Source organism: Augochlora pura, chromosome 3, assembly GCF_028453695.1.
Source record: "Augochlora pura isolate Apur16 chromosome 3, APUR_v2.2.1, whole genome shotgun sequence".
NCBI classification, from domain to species: domain Eukaryota; kingdom Metazoa; phylum Arthropoda; class Insecta; order Hymenoptera; family Halictidae; genus Augochlora; species Augochlora pura.
In genome coordinates this window covers 975,151-994,966 of record NC_135774.1, presented here as the reverse complement: position 1 = coordinate 994,966, position 19,816 = coordinate 975,151, and the positions used below count along the sequence as shown (strand labels likewise).

At 43.2% G+C, this 19,816-nt stretch overlaps 1 protein-coding gene across 2 annotated transcripts; it reads left to right on the top strand.

Annotated features, from left to right (window-relative positions):
• The first annotated feature begins 1,579 nt into the window (after positions 1–1,579).
• On the top strand, positions 1,580–18,587 carry LOC144467804 (uncharacterized). 2 transcript variants are annotated; one of them, XM_078176758.1, is made up of 10 exons: positions 1,580–2,077; positions 5,281–5,477; positions 6,097–6,232; positions 6,952–6,990; positions 8,909–9,020; positions 9,567–9,724; positions 9,932–10,063; positions 10,550–10,732; positions 13,677–13,833; positions 13,939–18,587. In XM_078176758.1, exons 2-10 carry the CDS (start codon positions 5,296–5,298, stop codon positions 15,192–15,194), a joined length of 2,355 nt encoding a protein of 784 aa, XP_078032884.1. In that variant the 5' UTR covers positions 1,580–2,077; positions 5,281–5,295; the 3' UTR covers positions 15,195–18,587. The 2 variants fall into 2 exon arrangements, with proteins under 2 accessions (XP_078032884.1, XP_078032885.1); XM_078176759.1 differs by lacking the exon at positions 6,952–6,990.
• The last annotated feature ends 1,229 nt before the right edge of the window (positions 18,588–19,816 follow it).

Below are 19,816 nucleotides of genomic sequence, written 5' to 3'. Positions count from 1 at the left end.
CTCGTACACCGCTGCTGCCTAGCACTATTCGATATTGGATTATTCCATTTCGCGATAGATTTTCATCCTCGTCGCCGACGCGTAATTCGCCGACCGTATTTCACCAACAAATTTCATTTTTCCCCGGGTAACATTCGAAAAGTTCGAAACGCAATCACATTTATTTCTCGCGGAGGATTTTATACAATTTCCGGGTAAATCGAGATTTCGTTGAAATCTATCGGCTTTTCGGTGATTTAATTAATGCGGCGACCGTGAAAATCGATTTCCCATCGCGTGTACACTTCGGCAGATCCGATCGCTGCGAACATGTATGTAGAAGGGAAATGTTTGGCCGATAATGAACCGATAACGAAGTCGCGGGATCTTCCGTATAAATTAATTAATTTATTTGACATTTTCGCAGGATATTCCTGGAACATCGTTAACGCGCCTTTCCTCCTCGATCACTGTCCGATGTGTTTTCGACACGGAGGAATATTTCGCGAAGATCCTGTTTCCCGTCCACTCGCATCACCCTCCGATATTGCTTTCATCCCCCGCGCAACTCTTTCCACCTCTGAAAATCATTGATCACGCATCGAGATAGACGGATCTCCGCTTCGGTCCACCCGCGTCTTTCAATAAAACGTGCTTCACCCTTTCATTTTCCCAGAATCCTCTGCCGCCTACGCCAGGTCACGGGAAAGACAGCAAACAAGTAGAAACTCGGAAGAATCTATTTCGAACACCATCAGAAGAGGCTGCGAACGATGAGGATCCTTCATCCCCTAAAATTGGCTACCAGAGGTCACAGTAAAGTCGTCGAGGGACTATATGGTATTAAAAAAAATCCAGCAGTAAGTGCTTAATAAGAGACTATATTTTTATTTTATCAAATTCTATTTTAATATATTATTTTACCCTGTGCCTTGTCTTTAATCCTTCATCCCCTAAAAAATTACAGATTTGAGGTGACAACAAGGTCGCGCAGCAACCGAACTACACATTAAATCAATCAGCAGGCTCTCGGCAAAGGGCCGTGTACAACACGGAAACTCCCACCCCCATAGACCCGGACTGCGCCCCACCCTGCCCCCGGAGGAGTCCTGGTCGACGGCGAAGGACACCGGTAACCAGGTGACCCTTAAAAATCCAGCGACAGGTCCTTGAAAGCAGTGGATCAAACAGGTCCTCGAGGCTCGCGCGCGCGCGACTCCCTCCCTCCCTCCCGAGCCCACCGTCGTTCCATGGCAACTCCCCGAAGCCTTGGTAACCACGGATATCTCTCGGGTTACGTCAAGGATACCCGGTAACTAGGTGACATTTAAAAATCGGCGGCTAGGAAAGGGAGAGGTCCTCCGGAAGGAGGCTGCGGCGGCTCGTAGAGGCGCAGCCGGCGCGGCGGGTTTTCTACCCCCCCGCGCGATGGCGAGAGCGGACTGCGTGTGCGCAGAAAGGGTGGCCTGGCATCAGGGAGTGGAGAGTCGGAGGTCTCGGCGCAGTCGACTCGTTCCGCCCGAAACCGAGCATCGTTTTCGCATTCGGCACGCGAGACCAGCTCCATTCACGGCACCGACCTGTTCGAAAACCACCCCCGCGCGTACTCCTTAGGCTAGAGGGAAGCTCGGAGCTCGATTTCCAGCGGGATTCGCGGACCGTGGTCGCCTTGGAGGGCTGATACGAGCGGAGAGGAACGCGACGCCGCGACGGTTCGAAACTCGGTCGCTGAGCCAGGCGTGTCTCTCGCTCTCTCTCTCTCTCTCTCTTGTTCTCTCTCTTGTTCTCTCTCTCGCTCTGCCTTCGGAAGAATCAGGGTGGCCCTGAAAGCAACAGGGGTGACCGTCGGTGGTTGTCGACAGGGGTGGTTCGTCGGAGTTCGTCTCTCGTCTTGCTCTCGCGTCAACGTTTCCGCTCGCGCTACCTCCGTTTCGACGCGATCCCCCCGGCTCTGATCGGCATGCTCTGAGCCGACCTGTTTCCACGATCAGAGGCGCCGGATTATGCGTGATCGCGGCAGCGCCGTAGTGAGGTAAAAGTGTTTTTTCGGGGCAAAAGCGGCCCGGCGAGCGAGGGGGCTCCGGGACTCGAGCAACAGGTAATTTACCCCTTCTACGGGGCACCCCCCTTTTGTCGATCTTTCTTTTCAGAGTGACCCCGTTTTATTTCCGACAGACGCGTCCTGCAATTTCAGGGCCGGTTTTATGGTATTACCGTCTGCTTTATGGGGTACTTTCCCCAAGGTTCGACAATTATCTTCGGTCGCGGGAGGGAACGCTGGTTTTTGTTCGCAGCTTCCGTCGAGGATTTTTCTTCCGACTTATTTTCATTTTCTTCGTTTCTAGAATTATTTTGCGAGCGATTGGTATCTTTTATTTTGTTTTATTAACATTATTTTTCGTTGAAGATCGCGATGGTTCTGATTTTGTAGAGTTAACACAGTGATTTTAGAGGTTTTTACGTTGAATTTAGTTTCTCTATATTTCTATTTTAATATTTAAATTGTTATCTTATATTTGGGATCACTTTTATTTGTGAAAGAACTAGGATAAAATACTTTAAAGACAGTGACACCATGATAAAATTTATCTACTGTCAATCTCAATATTTTACAGTACTAATTATTGATAACAGCAGATTTTATATATTTACAATTTCAAATAGTCTTTGTTACACTGCATAATTTCTAGCTAATGACACTGTTAAATTATTTTCAGCTTATCAAATTTATTAAGAAGAAAAGTAGAATTCTCTTTGCTTCCTGTATTTTGTAATTAATTCGTATAAAATGTATAATCTGTTATAATGCTCATATTTATATTTTTTTACAGACTTTCCTTCAAGATCAAAATAATAAATCTAATTACAGCAACGATAGAACGACTTTGTTGAACAGTACAAAATTATCCGAGCTAAATATTATCATCCACGACCTTCGCGCGTCATTGTAAAACAGTGTAAACTTTCAAAACCATCGAAAACGTGTAACATTGTTGAAAAATAAGGACACCCCAGCTTCGAGGGTAAAAATACCGTGAAAATTTTTCATGAAACGAAAGTCCATCCAGGTTTAAAATCAGAACATTCCATAACGTTGATCAAAGGGAAAGTTTGTCGTGTTTAATTGGACATAGTTAATGCATCCTTGCAATAACTGGAAACATTGTTCCCGAACTTACGCGCGTTGTAACGCGCAAACTATAAGCACGGTATTACAGAATCGGTTTAACCAAAATGTCATGACATTTCTCAAATTCCATCGGATTAAAGCGCGCTGCGCTTCCAAATTAAATTGCAACACGGTTCGCCGAATCCGGGGCGCGTCGCGGGATTTCGGATCCATCGAAATGAATAACCCTTTCAACTGCGTTGCAACAATGGTCGTTTAAAGTGCGACGAATCCGTCCCGTGAATTATTACAATTCAATTTCAGAGTTCTATTTATCTTGCAATGAATAACGCAGTAGATTATTTTGTTTAAATACTCGCGGTCGAACAGTCGAACAAAAGCGTCAAATATCATTTTTCCTCCTATGGAAAATATTCTATGGGGTGATAGTAATATTATGGATTGATAAAGTCAAACTATAGAACCTTGACTGTAAAGGGTCAAACGTCCGTCAATAGTCGATGCGTGAAAATAGTTTTAGTCGATGCTGAAAAGGTCTCATTCGATGCTAAAAAACTGACGAAAGGAACGTGATCCGTCGTTTGCCGAGACGTTAAGGTGAAAACGTCGTTTCACGGTGGATACGGTCGAATCGTATCGAATATTAAAGTTGAAATGTCGCGAAATTGCCGTGGAAATTATTCGTCCGATTTAAAGGTCAAACGTAAATGAAAGTTTACTGTCGGCCAGGGACAAGGGATTAAAGGAGCCTCCGGCTGCAAGTAGGTTAACTACATTGTAGATAACGGACCTCGTTACCAGGAGGGGTAGTTAAGGCACTCGGCTGGAGGGTGGGGGAACGGATGATTTATCGATGAACTCGCAGATTTTTCCTACGCGATAAAGGAAAGAGCATTTCGTCCATTAAAGCGTGCCCTCCTGCCTTTTCTTTAGAGCTTCTTAACGCGCTCGGATGGATTCAAGCATTGAAACCTTTCACGCGGGAACGATTCTTCCGAAATAAATCTCCGTATATAGGGTGCCATGAAATCTTCGTCGATTTGAACAATAAATAATATTGTAAATGGATCGGATAAATACAGTACAAGAAAATATTATTTTGGGATGTTAATATTTAACGTTGAATAATAAATAATGTAATAATTTATAATCTATATTAATATATAATAATATATAATGGTATAAATTTAATAATAATTATTAGAGCCAGTCCAGAACATTGAAATAACAAATTCTTATGCTTGAAACATCATAACCTTAAATCCTTGTCACTCAACCCTTCGAAGGAAAATTGCCAGGAAATTGTGACCTAAAATTGTGGAACTTTTTATAAATAATATTTTTTATTGCCACTTAATATACAGCAAGGATATTCGAGACGGTTATTAGGGCACTCTCCGCGTAAACATGTTTTTTGATATTGATCTACTTTTTTTGATGAGAATAGACGCTCGACTGAAATAGAAACCATGGTTAAAAGCGGCGACGTGTACTATATATTCTCCCGTATCGGGATATCTTTAAACGGAAATTCTTCAATGGGGTTGAATTATTTTTAGTTTATTTCCAAAAAAAAAAAAATCGTCGTCTCCGAAAGGTCGAGTAAAAACGCGAGCTTCTCGATTCCCAGAGTCGAAATCAATACCATCGCAAACATTTTCAGCGAGGCTCCTTTTAATATCGCGCTTCTCCGTGGAAGACGCTGCGAATAAATTTTCCCTTCGTCCCACGTGGACTTTAAAAATAAAATAGTTGAATATCGAATTGGGAATACGCTTGTTACGCAAATTGATTTATCCTCTGTGCCTCGTGCTATTGATTTTTAAAGGGGGTGTACAGATATATTTTCGAAAATAAAGTATTCATCACTTCATCGCACTGAATCTTGCATTTTTATTTTCTGCGTTGGGAAAGGTGAGGAGAAAAATTTTTACACGTTCAATTGCATTTTGTAAATGTCATGCGTAAATGCTATCGGGCAATTTATGGTATTTTAAAAATATTCCATTATTTTCGGCTTAACACAATCGTTAAGAAGAGAATTACGGTATATAATTAATTTGGTATATATAATTTCTATGTGTTTTTATAGGAATTGTGTATCGGTAATTATAAATGTTGAAGCTATGGACGAATGTTAATTAAAGGACGATGCATGGAACTGTTTCTAGGAAAATACAAGCTCGATGCCGGAGGCTTCAGGGTCTGGGGTGACCGACGAGCCGATTCTTTACGAGAATAAGAACGTCTTGGCGGAAGACATGAAGTTTCTGGCTGGAATGCCGGAACTCTGCGATGTCACGTTCCTCGTCGGTGACACCAGGGAGCCAGTATGCGCTGTCAAGGCTGTCCTAGCTGCGAGAAGCAGGTAAGTTCCACGACGGACACGAATATCCTCCAATTTTCACGTTCAAATTAAAAACCACTCAATCCATTACATTCTTCAAGAACAAGAATATGTTTGCCCGTCCGCTGTATCGTAAAAAAATTTTTTAAGATAAAATGAATAACGGTGAACAAAAGTAGAGATTTCAAGCTTTAAAATCAGCCTAGGCTCATCGCTGTACGATTTTTTATTACAAAATTACAGCAGATCGAATATCGACTTTTTGAAAGTGTCAAACCTGGCTGCTTCGAGATACATATCTCACTGTGTATATATTTCTTATGCATTAATTTCGTAGCTGTTTATAAACAAATTACAAGATAATTATGTAACAATAACGTACAGATAATTATTTAATAATAACTTACAGATAATAATTTAATAATAATTTCCAGAGAATTATTAAACTCATAAATCATTCATCGTACCAATACCCAATTTACTAAATAATCTATTCAATTCGAGACATTAATAAATAAGTGAATAAATAATAAATGGGCGATGATAAATGATGCAACGATATCAATGAACAATCAAATAGAAAATTGCCGCGAGGTTGTGCGATTTGATGCGGCAACAACTTGACGAGGGGTTGTTTCAGGGTGTTCCACAAAATGCTGTACCAAGCGCCGAGCCCGCAGCGCAAGAAAGACCCGCCGACGCGCGAGAACAAGATCCGCATGTTCCTGAAAAGAAGCTCGGAGCCGCTGTTGAATCTGCAGAACGCGGCGCAACAGGTAATCGCAGTCGTTTCGTGGCCGATTGTTTCCTTGCAGTCGTTCTTTACTGTCCGTGGTCGCAGATAGTATTGGGTTGGCAACTAATTAATCGCGGATTTAAAACAAAAAGGAAACTTCGATTCTTTTGCTTAAAATATAAGTTTATTAGACAAATCAATTTTGAGTCTCTTCAAAGCTTCATTTTTTCATTTTTTCATTCCAGGCTTCATTCTTGCTTTTTTGGAAATAATGTAACGAAATATTTGACCTTCCAACTTCAAACTGTAATAAAAACGAAACTAAGTAATTAATCGGCGCAATTTCCTTGCTAAATTAAAGGTGGCAGTCCATACGGCAAGAAAACGATATAGATCCGGTGCTTTGATCCTTTTTGGAAATAATACGATGAAATATGTCTTCTCAATTTTCTTGCTAAATTGAAGATGAAAGTCCAGATAACTGAATTACTTTGTACACGTATTAACAAAATCGGCAATCGCTTAATTGCCAACCCAGATAGTACACATCCCGGTCAGTATAGTCTAACAGCAAAAATGAGCAGGAACTCGAATCGAAATTTCCGATACGGGACGATAACGTAACGAAACGAATGAATAAGTTTCGTCGGCGTAACGAAATATATCCTGTCGAATGCAAGGAGCATGTGTAACCAACAGACACGGACGATCCTAACCGTTGAAATGATTGTAAATGTGCGTTTGTTATATGGCGTATAGCGGTCAGGGTTCACGCAGCAGTTGGCTCCCATTCAAGAGGTACTATGAACGTCTCTTCTGGATACGATATCTCTCTGTCCTTCGCTATCTATCTCTCTGTATCTCTCTCTCTCTCTCTCTCTGTCACTCTCATATTCTGCTCACATAGTCTGTACAGTTGACGATAGCGTTGATCCACCGAAGGGATTGCAAACCAAATTACCGTAGACACCTAACCATTATCGATTCTCATTAGGAGATATCGGCTGTTCTGAAATTCACATCGTTCATCCGTCCGCCCCTGTAGACATAGACACACACGATCGGTGATACCGTGAGCATAGAACTGCATGAAAGACGTTCGCACATGTGCCACATGAAGCATCCACATGGTCGTTGAAAGTATAGAACGTGTTTGTTGCTCTAGCATCGTAGCGAGTTGGGTGTATCACAGCGTGGAGATAGATCTCTTGTAGTATAGAAAGTAATAGCGTGATATTAAGAAATAGCACTATTAAAAAGCTGAATAAAAGAACCTTTTAGAGTGGTTTTATTTTTACATTTAATAATTCTGCTAAGGTATACTAGTTGAGCTTGGAATAATTGAAAATAAGGTCCAGTAAACTGTATATGAAATGCTTTGAAATTTTATCTTTAATTGACAAACTCGATAACAAACAGTAGAACAATAATAAGAACGAGGAAGACTTTATCAGATAATCTGGAGGAGCATTTTTGTTCGCGATGCTAAAAAAGAGGGAAGTGGAAAGTAAACACGATAGTCTCTACTGATATAAGTTGCCACCTTGTAAATAGCGCAAACTATTGTAGTACTCGATTAGTTGAAACTATAATGTAAATACTGTGTTTATTTTATATTTTTTTTTCTATTCCTTGAGTGAGCATGCGAACTTTAAATTGCCGCTGGGATCCGGGCGATTAGAGAGACGATCGTCTCATTATCGCGGTGGGAAATTCGATGCAGTTATGGGATCGCGCGAGCGCGATAATGTCATTCGGATACGGCGCAATTTAATCTTCCGCATCTCGCAAGTTCGTTACGTAGTCGTGGATTTATGATGGTGTTAGACGCACAGTAGTTTGCCTACGAGAAACTGCACCCACGCCGACTGCGCCGCGAAGTGATCACGGCACGGAGGTCTACGATCGATTTCCACTAAATGCTTCAGCGATTGACGATGGACGACCGACTAAATTCTTTAAACATTCGGAACTCCGGATAGAAATTGGTCAAAATTAATTGCCATTATTCTAAGCTATTCTTGTTGACTGGGTCAAATATTCGATTGATTTTAAGAACTGTATTAATGGTATATTTAATTGATTTTAAGAACTGAATTAATGGTATATTAAATTGATTTTTGAGAACTGAATTAATGATATATTCAATTGATTTTAAGAACTGAATTAATGGCATATTCGATTGATTTTAAGAACTGAATTAATGACATATTCAATTAATTTTAATAACTAGCTTAAATGGCATATTCGCTTATTTAATTCAATCATTGAATTTACTTATATAATCTCAACTTGTGGTATATTTTATGCCTTAGAACCAGGGACGTCGAATAAATAATGTCACTAAAAAAAATAATAGATTACCTACCCATATTTTTAATAGACACTTGGAGCATTTAATTACCGAAATTTCTTTCAGTATTTCGAATGCGCCAGAAATCTAAATAATTAAATGTTTTCCTTTTAAAATCCCAGTTCGGTTAAAGTTTGTCAGAACTAAAAAATGATTTTTCCTTGTAAAGAGTGGCTTAATTCACCGGAAAGTTGTCGCGTGGGTGATGAAAATCTATTTTAAAGTTTAGCGTATCCATCGTTCATTGTGCCGTGCAGTTCGCTTAGCATAGTTTGTGGAGTTCAAGCTAGAATCGAAAACGATCCCCGGCGACGCTGCGCGCCCACGTTCGTATAAAAATGATACTTTTCTGCCGAGCCGCAGCCGAATCAACATACAACTTTGATCATCGAGGAGTTCGAGCCGGACGTCTTCCGCCAGGTGATAGAGTACATTCACACCGGTTGCATCATGCTGCAGCCCAGGACACTGCTAGGTAATTGAAACGATACTTTTCTATTCCATTAAACGATTGACTAATTAATCCCATATTACTTTTCTTAACAAGATACAATCTTCTGAAGAACAATATTGTTTTAATGCGATTATTAACAGGAATATTTTCGAAATCGTTTCTGCTCGATTACACTGTATTTAGTCTTAAGCTGCGTTCTCAAGGATGATTATGTCATTTATTGGAGAGTGCGGGAGAATTGTCCCACGTGCGTTATCTTTTGTTTTTGTGTGGGTGTGTTGCCGTGATTACATAAGTGGTGTGCTGGCGTATTATGTAGAAACGACTGTCGCGAAAGTTCTCTGATAATCTTTGATTTATAAAACTACCATACTGTTGAAATGATTTATTATTCTCATGAGATAATCGACGAAAAAATCGACCGACAAATCGATGAACCCTTGCGGTCACGTTATAATCGTCTGAAGCCTTAATTTATTGTTATTCCTGCGTGACAACTTGTTTTTGTCAAAAGTTTGGGAGACTCTACTTTGACCAGTTAAAATATATACTCTCTTCTATTTAAAGGTGTGATGAACGCCGCGGATTACTATGGCTTGAACCAGCTGAGAAGTGCCTGCGCTGGATTCGCCCAATGCTGCATCACAGTGGACACCGTGTGTGCTCTGTTGGCGTCTGCCGAACGATACATTCAGTACAAATGTACTAAATCGTTGGTTCAGAAGGTAAACCTTGCATTTAACATAGTAAATTCGATAAAACTATTCGATAAAGCTATACCTTTGAAAATCATAAAAATATTAAATTTAGAAGACAGCGTATCTTTATATAAATTAAATCCATGTATATTTTCTTTTTTGCAAAACAGAGTTAAATAATAACTTGCAAAGCGTTCTTCGACCACGTTAATTCAATCTCGACGATGTTCGTAGGTGCTGGAATTCGTCGACGAACACGGCAACGAAGTACTAAACTTAGGATCCTTCACTCTGCTCCCCCAACACGTAGTCCTGTTGATCCTGGCGAGAGAAGAGCTGCGCGCTGACGAGTTCACCAAGTTTCAAGTGCGTCGAAATTAATTGCTACGAAACTCAATTACGTCCGCCAATCGATACCCTTTCTTTGCAACTATTCTTACATTATATCCCACTGCAAATAGTCACTGCTTTAACAAGCCTCCATTTCTTGTCGCATCCAGTGTAATTAATTAAAGAAGTTTGAAAGAGCTTCGCGTGCAAATGGCTAATACAGAGTGTCCCAAAAGTCATCGAGAAATGAAGGATTCCTGAGTTAATTCGAAGCAATATTTCTCACAAATTCATATGTGTAATTTGGCAGCGATACATGGCTTTGTTTATAAGCTATTTAGTAAGAATAATAAATAAAAATCAAGTTAATAACTCGCTGCTGTAGAGAATATTTTTATAAGGAAAACATTTGCTTCGAATAATTTCATTTCTCGATCGCGAGTGGAATTTAAGACAGCTTGTATATTGAAGATTCTTCGTTGAAGTAAGCGTAATCAACGTTTCCATTTCCGACTCGATTAGGCGGCCTTGATGTGGAGCAAGAAGTTCTGCGACAGCAATCAGACCGCGATCCTGAAAGACGTGATCGCGAACTTCCTCGAGTACATCCAGTTCCATAAAATCCCGACGAACGTGCTGATGAAGGAGATCCATCCGCTGGATCTGGTGCCGCCCGGGATCATCATGAACGCGCTGGCCTATCAGGTGCGTGTTGCCCCGGAGACCGATAGCGCGTTGTCACCGCCACTTTCTCGTTGTTTTTCTTTTCGTTATCGCGTGAACTCACTGCCACGTTTGAGCGACTGCTCTTGTCTTTCAAATCTCTCTCTCTCTTTCTTTTTCTCTTTCTATCTCTCTCTCTATTTACCTCTCTTTTCTCTCTATCTCGTTCTCTGTATCCTTATTTACGATCTCGTTCACAGTTTTTTCATTTCCACTTTCGCAACGCCGACACCGCCGATCTGTTATTATCGGTGGGACAAGTGAGATTCGCGCGAACGATTCGCCTAATCTGATGGAAATTAATGCTTGAGAATCGCCACTGTTACAAGCGGCGCATTTTAATGTAGCTACCCCCAGGACAATTAGTCTGTGAATTTCGAACAGTGCGAAAACTAGAAAAACGTAACAATGCTCCACCGAAGGTAGTAAAAATAACCCGCTCTTCGCAATGAACTCTACTCGACGTTCCGTTGATCACCGTGATATATACAAGTGTTGTCCAAAAATTTTGCGATCGCAAAGGGATTAAAGTAAGAATACAATCTCTGTGTGAATGTGCGGTGTTCTCTCGAAAATTTCGATATTTCGACCCGGCTTGAATTCGAGATTTTCAGTAAGTATACGACGAAGTATATATTGTATGTAAAGTCTAGATTGTTGATAGAATTTTTTACAAACGTTCAGATATCTGTAAATTATATTTTTAAACAAGTATAGTTAAATACTATTTTTCTAAGAAATAGCTAGAATTAATTGAGAATAGGAATTTTGAAAATTTAATAAAGAAAATAATTACTATAGTACGAGAAGAGATAAAAGAAAGTACTTCGTTCGATCATTTTTTACTACTATAGACAATCTTAACAATCTTAAATTAGCTAAAACGATTGGAGATTTTCTAGAGAATACTTTTCTCCGTTTTTCTCTCAAGCCTCTCTGTCTGCATATCCCTGATTTTTTAAGCATGCTTTAACAAAGACAGCAAATCAATTATACAAAATTCGCAACTCACTTTTCGTTGTTAAAAAACAAACTAGAAAAACGTTGGATTGAAGTATTATTGAATGGGGTCCCAATATTTCTATATTCTGTCACACACCCACGTACAATTATTCTGAATGCATTTCCATGTACGAGATTTATCTTTCCAAGTATATTACCCCTTTTATACATGACAACCTGCGTGTGCAATCTTGCTTGGTAATGGGACCAAGTTCGATGTGTCAATGATCAAGTAGGATTTGGTATCGTTCGATTGTTGATAAGCGCTTGAAACTACGCTTCTGCTCAAAAATATTCGAAATATTCGTGTTCCCAATAATCGACGAGCGCTCGAATTTATTCGAATAATTTTATTACCAATTTTCCTCGTAATCGTGATTAATCCACGTGATCGAATCTTTTTGAGTAGCGGTGTGAAATATTGAATATTGAACTCTTTCCTGTTGGTATCCGAATTTTTCACGACTTTATATATGCATGCACACACTCGTATCTATATTTATACACACCACGGTTTTGTTGGTATGCGTAAGTGTATGCACTTGTTCTTCACGGTGTGATCGAATCCATGAAAAACGATAAGAAAATTTCAAATATTGGTACAAGTAACATTTTATAGAATTTTATATACTGTTTAGAGTTATTTGAAAAATGATATATTATTGTCCAAATCTACATAAGATGGCGTAGAAGCATTTCTTCGCGATCTTCATTGCCTCTGAAGAATTTGATTCGATACGAATGCATAAATGTTACAACTATTTACGTATTTGCATCACCCGCACAAATTATTTTCACGTTTTTAAGTATACCCAGAGAACACGATATCGTTGTTTCCACACTATTTAAAACATACTTGGTCCCATTGCTGATTTAAAATTCCACTCCCGAAGCTGGTCAGATTAAAAATATTTTCAATACCGTTGAAATATTTTATTATAAAATACAATGTCCCAAATACTTGTTCGAAACATAAAATAAGTAAATAGAGAAAGATTTGCAATTCCTCCATCCAGCTTCATTCGTTCATTCCTTCTCTGCTGACATTTTCTGCAACCCTTCTTCTTTTTACTTCACTAAATCTGCAAGTCTTCAGCATCACGATCTTCTTTATCAGTCTTTCCTACTATCACTGCTATCGCTTCGAAGAAAATTACTATTATCGTTGAAAACGAATCCGAGACAAATTTCGAATGCTAGTTAACAAGCGCGCCAGGTTCGAAACTACAATAACTAAGAAGACTGTCCACCAATTCAATCCCGAAAATATCCACGAAGCCATACTTTGAACTCCAAATTAAGCGTCGAGATCGTAGACACCTAGGGGCGGGCATGTTTGAGCCGTGCTCGTGCTGTTAAGCGAACTCCGACATTGTACCCATCAATTTAGTACAACACTAACCCCTTGCACTACAACTACGAGTCAAAATGATGACGGACATTTCGTGTTTATTTTGATAAATATGACTGCCAATTTCTCCTAAATCGAAAAAGAGATCTTCTGCTATCAAAATCTGAGAGTGACGAACCACGTGGGGTAATATTAAATGCTGATATCATTAAGGTTTACTTCGCCCTCCCAACTCAGGAAATAGTAAATAATAATTTGGATTGATAAGATTTAATTCAGCGTCGGTTGGAATCCTGCGATGTCAGTTTTGCTGAAAAATCAAAGGAGGGGAGGGGGAGGGTTAAAATAAAATTGTAGCGCAAGGGGTTAAGAGACCGCCGGTCCCCGTACCATTCCGACCATGCCCCAGCACCGCACTCGTTGTCAGTATTGATTGTCGACTGGCCGTGATGTGTGACCCGCCGTGACCGTGTCCCCGAATCTATGCTAGATCCCACCGTGGTGTCCGTAGACGCGACTCGCCCCGCGTTCGGCCGATCTCCCGAAATCCCTTGACCGGAGGGTTTGTTGCAGGCAGACCCGAGCAGTGTCGAACCGGAGCACTCCCCCCACAGAGTGAGACGGACGGATCGCACCTTGTCGGTGCAGTCCTCCCCGGACCAGTACGACAGCAAGACGACACTGAGCTCGAGCGGTTCAGACGCCGGCTCCGATCAGAAGCAGCATTCAGGTAGCAACTAACCTCCCGCTACGGCCGCACAGAACGCGGCCGTTTCGGACGGGTCCCGACGCGAGGAGATTCCTATTAACGATGGCTGCTCGCATCCGCTTGAAGGTAAAAACAGCACAGCCGAGCAGGAATCGATCGGGGAGCAGCAGAGCCAGTCGCAGCAACGCCAGCAGCAGCAGCACCAGCAGCACCAGCAACACCAGCAACACCAGCAACACCAGCAGCCGCGGCAGGAGCCGAAGACGCAGAAGCAACAGGAGGAAGAGGACCTGCAGCAAAGGATCGAGCAGAGGATCCAGCTGCAGATGCTCAGGCAGGAGCTAGAGGAAAAACGGCAGAAAGAGGAGGCCAAGATACAAGAGCGGGAGGAGGAGCTGAAGCGGCAGCAGGCCGAGGAGGCCAAGGAGAAGGAGGGAGGGGAGTCGAAGGATGGTAAAAAGGACAAGGACAAGCGAAAGAAGAGCAAGAAGTCGAAGAAGGAGCTGAAGAAGGAGCAGAAGAAGAAGGAGCAAGAGGAGGCGAAGGAGCTGAAGAGGCAGCAGGAGGAGCAGGAGATGCTGAAGAAGCTCGAGGCGGAGATCATGAAGAAGCAGAAGCAGGAAGAGGAGTACATGAAGAACAGGCAGAAGGAGGAGTTGATCAAGACCAGGCAACGGGAGGACGAGATCTGGACCAGGCAGAAGGAGGAAGAGCTGAGGAAGCAGGACAAGCTGGACATGCAGCAGGAGAAGATTGAAAGACTGGAGAAGGAGGAAATTAAAAGGGAGAAGGGGGAGGCGGCGGCTAAGACTCGGGAGGCCGAAGAGGAGTCGGAGAGACAGTCCACTTCGGCGGAGCCTCGCAGAGAGGACGAGGCCGAGGCCGAGGCCGAGTCGAAGGAGCTGCCGAGGCAGAACGAGAGGGAGAAGGAGGAACAGCAGAAGCTCCGGAGGGACATGCGACTGCAGCTGCAGTTGCAGGACCTGAAGCAGTATTCGGTCCTGCAGCAGCAACTGGAGCTCCAGAAGGAGGAGGAGGCGCTGCTGAGGCAGATAGAGGAGAAGCGCAGGGAGGAGCAGCGGGAGGCTCCGGAGTTTCAGCTGTTCCAATTGTACCTCGAGGGCCGGAAGCCGGAGGCCGAGAAGCGCGCGGAGGAACGCCAGGTGAAGGAGTTGGAGCGGAAGGAGAAGAAGAAGAGAGAGGACAGGGTGAAGGTGCGCGCGAAGAAACCGGAGACCCAGAAGCGGGACCAGCAGGATCAGCCGCAGGAGCTGCCCGTCGCTGCTCCCAGGGAGGGAGTCAGCGGCTTCTACATCAGATTGGTGGTGACGCAGGGCGGCGGCAGGAATTTGATTTGGCTCCTCAAGACGCACATGTTCTGAACGACGCAGCTTTCGCTAGAGAGTCCATTCTGGTTCGCCACTGTTGATACTTGTCTCCGGATTTGTTATTTCCGCCTTGGGAAATTGTTCCAGAGTATAAAACAGGATTATATCATTCGGAGGATCGAAGATGTTTAAGCTTGTTGTTGACGCGGACGCTCGCGTCCTTCGATCCGCTTATGGGAATCGTTGGCGCGCTTCGGGCTGGATAGCCACAAGGTTCCATGGTTGTTGGATGTCGTTCTTCGAGATGCAAGTGGAAACGTATGGAAGCGAATGCGTTCTGTTAATCGTTAATTTACCGTCTGGAGGAGGACGCTCGTTTCAATGTCCTTTTATCGATCCAGTTTATGTTCGACCCGAATTTTCGGGATCGTTTCAATCGGTTCCTGTAGAACCCGAGAAGGAACTTTTCGATCACTTCCTCCGAGATACTTCGTCGTTGACTCTGTAGTCGCCCTTTTGAAATGAAAGGAATTGCATTGTTGGAATCTTTTGTTCTCCGTCGAAACGAATGATTCATTTCTGTTCTACGCGCTAGCACCTCTTTTGTCGAAGCGTTCATGGAAACGTTCACGTCCATCGAACGGAACCTTCGTACCGAAACGTCCTCGTCATTTTTCTACTCTCTCGCGTTGACTAGTACCTTCGGACACGTTAGCGGCACTATACTTAACGAAATTTTTACCGAACCATTGGACTGTCCGCGTCACGTCACCAAGGAACGACGGTCTCCGCGTTCGTTTCGAAGCTGCGACTAATTGGCCGCGATGAGATATATTTTGTCACAGACGTCGATCGCGGATCGGATCGCGTGGGTAGACACGACGGAGCGGCGAGAGGACAGTGTGATGCCGGTCGACGATGTTATTGTTAAACACTTTTACTATAGGACATATCCATCGATTACCGTGAATTATGTATGTCGATGAACCGCAAAGACTAACTACGCGCGCACGTGTACTCGTACGAGCGCGCTCGCTCGCTCGCGCGTACATGTACGGCTATATATCTATATTTGATACTATACTAAATGAACAAATAGAGTGTTATAGGCTCGTGTTGCTTCCGGGGCGGGGCACTCGAGAACTTTAGCTGGTTCGACAATGACGAAAAACGATTCCTCGAGACGCAGGCCACCTATTTTCCTCCTCGGTTCCGCGGTTTTCGTTTCAACGACGCCGGTTCGAGTCGCGGACGCGGCGACGATCGAATTTCTCTCGTTTTCCGCATAGAAGGTAAAACGAACGCTTTTCTACGATATTTTTTCACCGTTTTTCTATCGTACCCCTTTCTTTCTTTTTTTAATTGGACGCACCGTTGCTTTGGACGCCTTATCTCTCGACGTTCCTCGACGCGCAAACTTTCGTTCGCCGTTCCCGAGATCTCCCTCGACGAGGGAGATCGCTTCGTTATTGTGAACGCCGTGTGGTTTATGGGAAATTTGTTAATGGAAATGTGGATGTATATATAATATATGTATAATAGTAACGTTTTACTGACAGACAGCTGGGAGAAAAGTCTCCAAAAATTGGTCTACAATTTTTCGGGAAGTTCCATCCGGAATGAAATACTTATAAACGTTGGAGATTACGGAGACTGTTCATGCGACAGGATGGGAGCACGATAATTTTAGCTCGTTGACAAATTTAAAGGATTTTATGCGACGCCTCGCATCGCGTCGGTGATGATCGTTGATTTATTTCTCGGTCGGCAATCGATTGTTCCGTGAAGAAAAAAAAGAAACGTTTTTTCCTCGGCTGTCGATGCAGAAAAAGAAATTGTTTAAAAAAAACTGTGGATTAAATCAGAGTGTTTATAAACGTTGTTGAATCGATGTACGATGCCAATTCCCGAATCGCCGAACGCTGAGATCTCAATTTGTTTAAACAGCGAGCGTGTAGAGAAAGAGAGAGAGAGAGAGAGAGAGCAAAACGAGAACGTGGATGTTAATAGTTTATATGACGATAATCGGTCGCCGAACGTGGCGATCGCACGTATTGTGAACAATGTACTTACGTGTGATGTGGTGCGAACGTGTGATTGCTGTTTTTTCTGTATGCGCGACAAGCAAATGTTCTTCGAATGAAGCACAGTTTTACGGGGGACGCGGTGCGTGCCCCATCGAACCGATTTTCCTGGTCGAAATTCTTCAATCGTTTGCCATTCATTTATTTCTTCGGCACAAATTGCACCGCGCTAAATGCCTGGCGTGAATCTCTAAAATTTTGGAAGAAGATTGATGCCGAGGTAAGCGAACAATTTAAACAATTCCACAAAGAATATAACAGCGCAGAGTTTTTGAATCGCGAAAGATAAATCAATGATTTTATAATCGGAAAATTAATGGGAATTCTATAAATTGTAAAAGACTGAAAATACGATTTATTTCCTCGGCTTTTAACGTTTGTTCGTTTCAGCTTGAACGCTGTCGTCCAAGCGGAATTGTTTATTGTACATAAGAGGAAATCGTTGTTTTTAGATGCTCGTGGCATATTCGACAGAACATTTGCTATAGTTTTACGCGCGTATCGTGTCCAGCCCAGTTTCACGAACACGAATTGTAATCGAAAGCCTGCTACATAAACGTATACAGAAAAAGAAACGAGAGAAAAACAAAAGAAACACAAAAGTCGTCGTTTTGCGAACAGCCGTGCAATTATCTGTGCAATCTCCGTGCAAACGTTGCGCCGAAACGACGCAGCGGGGTTTTTGTTGTTAGCGTGTAAAACGTGTCGTGTGTAAATAAAACTGTACAATTTCTGTAAATTTCGTACCACGCAAAGTCGCACCTGCAATCTCGTTTCGACGGCGCTTGTTTCGGCGCCGAACGAAGAAGAGGGAAAGAAAAACACTATCGTTGGACTGTGGATTTTATGCATACATCGTGGGAGTGTTCACGACGTCGACAAACAAACAAAAATCAAGAATTACAAATTACACGCCGCCGTCAGCCTCGATTCATCGTCGGACGATAAATCAATTTCGAGTCTCTACGGATAAATTCCGATTTTCGTTGAATTTTCTGTGAAAGCATCGCCGCGGGGACGTCCTTTGCATAAACATCCGCAGTCGCGCACTGTCATTGTGAATCGTGATATTCTCGCTGTGTATACCTCTGTTAGTCGTCGTCGGACTGTCGCGAACAGCAACGTTGTATAATTGTTGGAAAGAGAATCTAGGACAGTAAGCGGCGACGAGCGAGATAATAATGGGTCTTCTGTGTGCTTGGATCTTTTTCGTTGTTCTACTTGCGTATGCCATCGACAATACTTTGTTCGTATAATACATGATACACGCTCTTGTCTCAGGTTCAACTGTCATCAATACACGCAGAGCTATTGGAACAAAAAAAAGAGTATAAAAGATCAATAAAAAGAGTTGTGATTATAAGCGTTGTCGTTGCTTTTCTGTCGTCGAGACTGCTGACCGGAAAACGAGCAGAACTTTTTCGCAGAACAATTGAAACAGGTGGATTAGATCATAGAGGAGAACTCGTTAATTTGTATTTTTTAATTTTTTATTAGTTAACTTATAAATAGTTGTGAGTTGTCCCAAGTCTTCTCAAGTTGTCCATTTTTACATACGGACTCGAGGGCGATCGAAAAGAATGTTTATAACGTGAGACGTCGAGATCTAAGATAGACGTAAAAATGGACGTCTTTGAGTCGTCGAGCGTTCATTGGGTAGCGAGTTGGTAATCTCGAGATAGAGGAGGAGGGATTCGAAGAGGTATCTCGAGGAGGAGGAGGAGGAGGAGGAGGAGGAGTAGGACGAGCACGGAGCGGATCGATTCGGCGGAGCCGATTCTGAAATCTGTCGAGCGGTTTTCGAGACGGTCGTGAAAGGGCACCGAGTGCTGATCCAACGGCCGTAATTACGAGCGATCGTTAATCGGCTACCTCGGTTCTTAGGGGATCAGCCAGCCGGCAACCAGAGAGGAGCGGCTTCCACCCGTTATCAACGACCGACGCATACATACATCGTTCCCCCGGCCCGCAAACTACCAGGCTCGAAGCGTACGATTTCGCTGCAGGTTACAATTACGAGCGAGGCGCGTAATTAAAAGCTGATGTCCCTCATTTATTAATGCTACCGGACGAGTCCGGTCTCGCTGTCGATGCTGCGCCGCGGCTCGCTCGGTTTAATGCCAAACGTCATCAGTCTTCGACCGGCGTCCTTCGTTCACCCTGCCCCCTCTCAGCCCCCCTCCCCCCTCGGCCAACCCCTTCCGCCGCTCCCTCATTTGCATACTTCCGCCGGAGGAATGCGCGTCCACCGATAGGGGTTATCGATAAACCGCGATAATTGCCGTGCGGCCGGATGACTCAATCAATTTTACGTCTCCCCGTGTAATTAAGCCTCGTCTAGCTCGCCTCGCGACGCCGCGCCGTGCCGGCAACCGACAACCCTTCCCCGCGCGCAGCCGCGTCGACGCGATCGTTCGCGGAACAAAAGACGCTCGCCGCGCGTTGTCTTAGCCATCGGTATACATACTGCGTCGCAACTTTTCGCAGCGCTATCGCCGGAACGTCGCGATGTTTTTTGCTGTACGGTCGCGTAGGGGGTGGGTGATCATCGCTCTGTAGCTTTCGAGATGAGTGCTCGGCCGAGATAAACCG

Excerpts from the sequence above, each read along its gene's own strand:
- LOC144467804 (XM_078176758.1), top strand. The coding sequence starts at position 5,296 with ATGCCGGAGGCTTCAGGGTCTGGGGTGACCGACGAGCCGATTCTTTAC. Across the intron at positions 5,478-6,096 it reads GTCCTAGCTGCGAGAAGCAG|GGTGTTCCACAAAATGCTGT; the intron begins GTAAGTTCCACG and ends GGGTTGTTTCAG. Across the intron at positions 6,991-8,908 it reads AGTTGGCTCCCATTCAAGAG|CCGAATCAACATACAACTTT; the intron begins GTACTATGAACG and ends GCCGAGCCGCAG.